Source organism: Nicotiana attenuata, chromosome 8 (assembly GCF_001879085.1).
Source record: "Nicotiana attenuata strain UT chromosome 8, NIATTr2, whole genome shotgun sequence".
NCBI classification, from domain to species: domain Eukaryota; kingdom Viridiplantae; phylum Streptophyta; class Magnoliopsida; order Solanales; family Solanaceae; genus Nicotiana; species Nicotiana attenuata.
The window spans coordinates 402,809-411,094 of NC_031996.1; the positions used below are offsets into that span (position 1 = coordinate 402,809).

Here is an 8,286-nt window from a genome sequence, read left to right on the forward strand (position 1 = left end):
AAAAAAAAAAAAAAAAAATAGTTGTTTCGAAAGCTACATACGAAGTACGAAACAAACATTATATATGGCGACTGGCGACGAGGCATCTCAATTTGAAATATTTTTTTAAACACCAAAAAGTTTCATCACTGGTTCCAATTTTTTTATTTATTAAAACATGGACGAGTTTATTCCATAAATTTGTTCAGTGCACCATAAGATAGTACACCTTTTTTTTTTTTTTTTTTTTTAAAACCAAAAATTCATCCCTATGTTGTTTGAAACAATCTATATTCAAAGACATAAAATGTATTGGCATAGGCGGAGACAAGATTTCAAGCTTATGGGTTTGGGATTCTAATCGTTTTAAGATATATGGGTTTTAAATTAATACTTTATACATATTCAATGAATTTTTTAAGACAAATATAAGGTTCGAACCAAAGCTATTGAGTTCGGCCGAACCCGTTGGCGGCACTGTAGCTCCGCCCCTGTGTATTGGTAAGGGTGCCAATTTGGATGAGATATGTGATGTCCATTGACTTTAAATCTTTAAATCAACACATGTTTGATGTCTCTCCTATTGAAGAGGCATGACATGTTTTTTTCAACTGCCTACCAACTTGCATACTATGAGCTCAATTTAAGAGTGGCTGATGTAGCTTTTGGTTACAGATCCAATCGAATCCAGTATTTCTAACACAGAATATAAATATATAATTGAGAAATCATATAATTTTAACAAATATTAAATTTAAAAATTTACAATATAAAAGATAAGGTGAATTCAGTGCTAAATTTTTTAAAAATCGAACCCATCAAGCTCGTAATGAAGGCTTAGACAAATGAAAAGAATCAGTTAAAGTGTTTTGCATCTACTGAAATTTGAACTTTGATTTTTCATGATTTTCATTTCACTTCATTGACGACTAAATCACATGTTTACCTTTCAGCTGTCTTCTTTCACTAGAATACGACTCTTATAGCCTGTTTGACCAAGCTTCTCCGGGTCCAAAAGTACTTTGTTTTTTCTTTTTTCAAAGTTGAAGTGTTTGGCCAATCTTTTAAACCAATAAAAAAAGTACTTTTGGGTAGAAGAAGAAACAGTTTTGGAGAAGCAAAAAAAAGTAGCTTCTCCCGAGAAGCACTTTTTTGAAAAGTATTTTTGAGAAAAATACACTTAGAAACACTTTTTAAAAGTTTGGCCAAACATAAATTGCTGCTCAGAAGTGCTTTTCAAATTAATTAATCAAACACAAACTGCTTCTTACCAAAAGTACTTTTGAGAAAAAGTGCTTCTCAAAATAAGCTGATTTTAGAAGCTTGGCCAAATAGGTTATTAATCCTCACACCACCTCTCTTTTCTCAACACTGAAATACTATATTAAAGGGAGCTTAGGAGCAATGGTAAAGTTATTTTCGTGTAACCTATAGGTCACAGGTTAGAGCCGTTGAGCTAGTCACTAATGCTTGCATTAGGGTGGGCTGCCTATATTACACCCTCTTAGGGTGCAATCCTTTCTCGGACCTGCGTGAACATGGAAAGTACTATTCTTGTTTATCCTCCTTTAGTCAAATTTTTACTAGATAACACTACTAGAAATTCGGTAAATACCGACCAACTTTGGTCGGTTATGGCCAATTACCGACCAAAATGCGATAAAATACGCTTGGACGGTATTTTGATGGTCGTTTTAATATACCGACCAAAGTTGGACGGAAATTACCGACCAACGTTGGTCGGTAAATGAAATTCAAAAAAAAAAAATATTGCAAAAATAACCGACCAAAGTTGGTCGGTATTTTAATTATGTAATCAAAAGATTCACCGTCTGGTAATCGAACCGGGGTGTGTACTGTGGCAGGATACTATTCCACCACTAGACCATCGGTGCATTTTGTTTTAAGATTGTCTTTTTTTTATTTATACTCTTTAATTGTATTTTCGCACGGAAATAACCGACCAAAGTTGGTCGGTTTTATTAAAAAATTAAATTACCGATCAAAGTTGGTCGGTTTTTTTTAATATTAATTTTTATTTATTTTAATTGCAAAAACCGATCAAAGTTGGTCGGTTTCTTGAAAAATAAATTTCGCGGGACTCAAAAATAGTTTCCTGCGTTTTTGCGCCAAAGAAAACCGACCAAAGTTGATCGGTTTCGTAAAAAAAAATTAAAAATTAAAATATTTTGAGCCTGGTTTTTTTACTGATCAAAGTTGGTCGGTTTTTGCCCAATTTCTAGTAGTGTAATCACAGTGGCAAAGTACGTGGCATAGAATTTTATGACAAAAAGCCAAAAGAGTTTATATACAAGTTCAAAGATGTCTTAATTATATTAGAGATCAACATTTTGGAAAATTATTGAAGAGATATAAACTGTTGAAAACACAAAAAGAGGCAAGTGGTAGATAGCCACTCATCTATTTTCTAACGGATGTGGTTTAAATGCTCACATCCAAATACTCATCCTCAATTTGTGAACTCTATCTTCTTCTCTCCCCCACTCTCTTTGTCTTCTTCCTAATTCTTATTTAATTGGTTTCTTCCCATCAACTTTGTCAGTACTATTTCTTGTTTTTTTCTCTATCTTTTATCAACTATTCCCTCGAGCTAGTTCCAGTCTTCTCCATTGTTTTGGAGTCCAAGGTCTGTTTCTACTACCTTTTAAACTATTTCTTTCTTCTCTCTTCTCAAGAATCTTGGGTTTGCTCTGTTACTAGCTCGTAGCTCTGAGTTATATTTAGTGCATGCATGTTTGAAACTTGTTGGTTCAGTGTAGGGCAGCCGATGCACAAAGCATCCGGCGTTTACGGATGAGTATGATGTAGGCAGCCTACTATGATGCTTGCATCGGTGGCTGATTATTCGGCTCGAACTCGTGACTTATAGGTCACATGGAGATAACTTTACCGTTGCTCCAAGGCCCCGGTGGGGCATGCATATTTGAAATTTGTTGGTTCAGTGTAGGGCAGCCAGGTGCACGAAGCATCTCGCGTTTACGGAGGATCCGAGGCAGCCTACCCTACCCTGATACAAGCATCAGTGACTCCATAACTCGAACTCATAACCTACAGGTCACACGGAGACAACTTTATCGTTGCTCCAAAGCTCCCCTTCGTAGGGCATGCATGTTTGAAACTTGTTGGTTCAATGTAAGAATAAGAAATTCAATACAGATATTTAGAATTTAAACCTGACGAGTTTAATTTTTTTAGTTCATATGATTGAATTAATATTTGGGAAATTTAGTAGCTTTTCACATGTAATATATTTATGCTCTGTGTCGAAACTATGGTTAGTTGAACTAGTAAAGTAGGTTCCATGCATCCACCTATGGTTCATACCTTAATCTTTTTGTTCAAGATAGATGGAAAGTAACCCACAAACCCAATTTCCTACTAGATATCATTTATCTTTATTCTTGTTTTCTCTTATGCAAGTGGTTTTTTATTTATTTTTTCTGCATGATTATTTCTTTCACTGTTTCATGTTTTTTCCAAGTATGTGAGATGTTACAACTCTTGTAACCCCCATAAGGGGCGGAGCTAAGGGGCGCAAGGGGTTCATCCGAATCCTTTCGCCAGAAAATTACACTGTATATACACGGTCAAAGTTATGTTTTATATATATATAGTAGATATTGAGTCCTATTAGCTTTTTCGTAACTACATATTTATATTTTGAATCCCTTTAGTGAAAATTCTGGCTCTGCCACTGCCCCATTATATCCGAGGTTGATAATCAATTAATGTCTAATAGACTTTTATGATGTAACAGTAAAGCCTATTGTTATGTTTGTTGAGTTAACACTTCATATCTGAAGTCTGATTAATGTCATGTTCTGCTTTACCTCAAGATATTGGAAGGGGAGCATAAAACAAGTACAAGATGGGGGAGGTTACCAATGTCATGGAGTACGAAGAAATCGCCAAGCAAAAGTTACCAAAAATGGTGTTTGACTACTATGCATCTGGAGCAGAGGACCAATGGACTCTAGCTGAGAACAGAAATGCCTTTTCAAGAATTTTGTAAGCTGCTTTTAGCCATCTGTGACCTAAATTAGCTTAGACAAGATATCATAATTAATTACAGACTTTATCCGCTATAACAGTAAAGTTAGTGACATTATGATTATCATGAGTAAAGTTCAGCCGCTTTAGAGTGACAAAAAATAGTTCTGTGGCTTTACTTATATTATGGATGACGTTCAGTGAAATTAATCCCTAGAGATCATTTATGATTTGGCTATCGCCCTTTATCGACATATCTGTTTATTCATGAGCTGTTCTTTCTCTGTTTATGCAGGTTTAGGCCCCGTATTCTTATTGATGTAAGCAAGATTGACTTAAGCACAACAGTGCTCGGCTTCAAGATTTCGATGCCTATCATGATTGCACCAACAGCCATGCAGAAAATGGCCCATCCTGAAGGTATACGATGATACCTACGGATTAGTTTTTAATCCTTGATTAATGTTGCAATATGAGTTCTTTTAGCGAAAATATGGAATTGTTTCATCATAAGTAATGTATTTGAGCTCAATGAACAGAATGTTTAATGAATAAACTAGTGGACTATTTCTTGTAAGACTTGCTGCATATAGGAACAAGACATTTGATCTGTATCGCATTTAGAATGACGTATATTTTGTAATGACTCTGAAGCTCTATCTGCTTGCGAAAATTTTCGGATTATGCCTGGTTTAACCACTTTATCTATCACGTTTGTGAGCATGGATAATACCATTTTTATGTATAATGCTCAAAATCTTTTTTTAAGGATTTTAATTCTTAGGTGATTCTAAATCTAGAAAAAAACTATTAAAGTTTTTATATCTGGTGCTTTTGGTTGATTATATGTAGGCGAGTATGCTACAGCAAGAGCAGCATCAGCCGCAGGAACAATTATGGTTAGTCTGTCTTGGTCTATGAAGTAGGACTTTAAAAGAACTTCTGTGGTTACCACACCAGAGGAGGAAGACGAAAAGAAAAGAAAGTTATTGTGACTTATCATATTTATTTCACTTTGTTGATGATCACAAATTTGTGTCACAGACATTGTCATCTTGGGCAACTTCTAGCGTCGAGGAGGTTGCTTCAACAGGACCTGGCATACGTTTTTTCCAGCTCTACGTAAGCATGAATTTGCAGTTATAAGAATATCAGAATTATAGATGCATTACTACGCTAAACGTATATATAACGTGCCAAATATTCAGGTCTATAAGGACAGAAATGTTGTTGCTCAGCTAGTGAGAAGAGCTGAAAGGGCAGGTTTCAAGGCTATAGCTCTTACAGTTGATACCCCAAGGTTGGGACGACGAGAAGCTGATATTAAGAACAGGTGCATATTCCGATTGTGTAATTGTAGTACCTATCTTGTCAGCTAGAGGAGCTAAACTGCATAAGCTATAATACTCTGTCCACCCGTGTGCAGATTTACTTTGCCACCATTTTTGACTTTGAAAAACTTTGAAGGATTGGACCTCGGCAAGATGGACGAAGTGAGTGGAAAATGGAGTTCATTTTAATCCGTAGTTGTAAACAATTTTCTAAGCTTTTCATGTGTCATCTTAACAAATTTCTGGTTGCAGGCTAATGACTCTGGATTAGCTTCATATGTCGCTGGACAAATTGATCGCTCGTTGAGTTGGAAAGTATATTTACTTCCTTAACATCTAAACCTACATATACCATATTATTCAATTTCAGTATCAGATATAAAAAATTCTCTCTGAATATGGACAGGATGTCCAGTGGCTCCAGACAATTACTTCATTGCCAATCCTGGTAAAGGGTGTACTTACTGCTGAGGATGGTAAAATCGTAACACTGTTAATAGTTTCTCATCTATTATTTGATTCAATACTCGTGCATTATTGGTGAAACACTTTTTTTTTACCTTGGATCTGCAGCTAGGATTGCAGTTCAGGCTGGAGCAGCTGGTATTATTGTGTCGAACCACGGTGCTCGCCAACTCGACTATGTCCCCGCCACTATTATGGCTCTTGAAGAGGTATCCAAGTTGTCTCTAGCTTACTGTTTATTGTTTTGGTTCCTCTGTCTGTCCTCTGGAATTTCCATTGGTTTGAAAGCTTGTATACTCTTCTTTACACACACCGGTTTTCATGTGAATATTTAGGTTGTGAAAGCTGCACAAGGCCGTGTCCCCGTGTTCTTGGATGGAGGTGTTCGGCGTGGAACAGATGTCTTTAAAGCTTTGGCACTTGGTGCCTCAGGGGTGTTTGTAAGTACAGCATATAACTCCTAGAGTGGCACAAACTTCAAATTTATTGGTCATCACTCATCAATCACTGCCATGCATAGTTGTCCTTTTAAACTTAAAACTTCCATATTTAGGACCATTCTAAAAAAGTGTGAAGCTCCTTTATCTTTGGGATGATAATAAACTGTACCATAGTAGTGCAAGATTGTGACATACCGTCAACAATGGCATGCCCACTGGAACTTTATGTGACGCCCATAACGGAGGACGAGCTGACGAGGGCACGTCAAGCAGGACTGGCTGGCTTCTATGCTGGCAAAATTTTGAAGAAAGGGTGCACATGTCACATTAGGCGAACCCCACATCGGAATGAGAAAGGAAAGTGAAGTGCTTTATGAGCCACAACATAAGTTCGATAATGGCATAATCCAAAGAGAAAAATCCGTAAGGTCTGCTGGGCCAAAGTGAACAATACTTACCATGAACTTGGGTCGTGACACTTTAGTTAAGCATTTTCAGTAGAAGTAGACTTCCACTTGTCACAATCTTGCAAGAGGCCATATATATTAGGCCATTGTTTTGGAGAAGGAGAGACAGGACACTATAGTTCACATACCAGAATTGTTCCATTACTAGCACATATACTTCTGTTTACATTACGTTTGATGCCAATGACAGTGTGTTCCTGCAGTTTCTTGTTATGCTTCACATGTTTTAGAGAAAATGACATTTGTTGTTGCCTCTGCAGATTGGGCGACCAGTCGTTTTCTCATTAGCTGCTGAAGGAGAAGCTGGTATCAGAAAAGTATTGCAGATGATGCGCGATGAGTTTGAGCTAACTATGGCATTAAGTGGCTGCCGTTCACTGAAAGAGATCACTCGTAACCACATTGTCGCCGATTGGGATGCTCCACGAGCTGCTCTTCCCGCGCCAAGGTTATAAAAATAATACATTTGGTGTCAAATTGTTTCACCAAGGCAAAGTATTAGTTCCACATGTTTTCAATAGCTTACTTATCTTTCACTGGTACACTCATTTCTGTGAAATGAGTTTACATATAATTTGATGATGTTAAGCTATTTATTCCCTGTAATGGTAAACTAATACTCCATATTTCTGATAAGTGGCTTAAGATGCCTCCATTGTACATTATTTCTTTCATATATCATCATATAGCAAAACTTCTTTTGAAAATGCTCTGATCAGTACTGCCAGTTGGAATCTATCTTTTTGTGGTATAATGGTAAAAGCCCCTCGAGCCGTGGAATCAGCCGCTTACATCAGCGTACGGTGCCTACATCGCACCCCCTTAAGGTATGGTCATTTCCCGGACCCTGAACAGGGGATGTTTCGTGCACCGGATTGCCTTTTTTGTTAGTGTTAAAAGTCCCTCTAAATTTGCGTCATACTTGGACCCAAAAAAAAAACTGATTCATTGCCACCCCGACACGTGCCTATGTGTCTAACTCTCCTTTCCACCGTTGAGTCGCACGGCTGTGGGAAGGGAAATTGGATACCTTATATTAGGGCTGCTTATCGGGCGGATTGGGCGGTTATTTACTCTTAACGGTTTGGCTTATCGGTTATCGGCTTTTAAATGTATTAATCTGCTAGCTACCCAATAAGATATCGGGCGGATTGGTATCGGTTTAGCTCTTATCGGGCGGTTATCATGAAGTTTATCGGCCTAATTCAATCAAAATAAAATAAAATTTAGTTTTTGTATGTTTAAATAGGTGGTCGACGTACTAAGAGAGACGAAGCAAAAGAGACATCGTGATGGGTAAATCATCTGTCTAGAATCTTATTTATGTTTATGCACATTGACCTTATTCCATGTGAAAGATTTTCAACTGGCCGTTGTTAAAACAAATATTCGTCATGCTTAGACTTCTAGGATGCCTTAAAACCCAGGCAAAGTTGATGAAGCAGTGGTGTAACTGGTGTTGTTATCTTGTTTCAGACAGCAAATTCTGTCTTTTGTCACAGTTAGATGACTCCTTTTATTTGGCTTTCTTTTATTCTAATTCACTTTGATAGAGTACTGGAGGAAGAAGGGGTTTTGATTATTTAATATATA

General features: G+C 37.1%; 1 protein-coding gene across 2 annotated transcripts; it reads left to right on the top strand.

Moving 5' to 3' along the window:
* On the top strand, window positions 2,466-7,400 carry LOC109230705 (peroxisomal (S)-2-hydroxy-acid oxidase). 2 transcript variants are annotated; one of them, XM_019396108.1, is made up of 12 exons: window positions 2,466-2,626; window positions 3,837-4,008; window positions 4,286-4,410; window positions 4,843-4,889; window positions 5,035-5,112; window positions 5,199-5,323; window positions 5,417-5,483; window positions 5,574-5,636; window positions 5,728-5,797; window positions 5,895-5,995; window positions 6,122-6,226; window positions 6,954-7,400. In XM_019396108.1, exons 2-12 carry the CDS (start codon window positions 3,869-3,871, stop codon window positions 7,146-7,148), a joined length of 1,116 nt encoding a protein of 371 aa, XP_019251653.1. In that variant the 5' UTR covers window positions 2,466-2,626; window positions 3,837-3,868; the 3' UTR covers window positions 7,149-7,400. The 2 variants fall into 2 exon arrangements, with proteins under 2 accessions (XP_019251653.1, XP_019251654.1); XM_019396109.1 differs by lacking the exon at window positions 2,466-2,626 and adding an exon at window positions 2,966-3,132 and having other exon boundaries at window positions 6,954-7,151.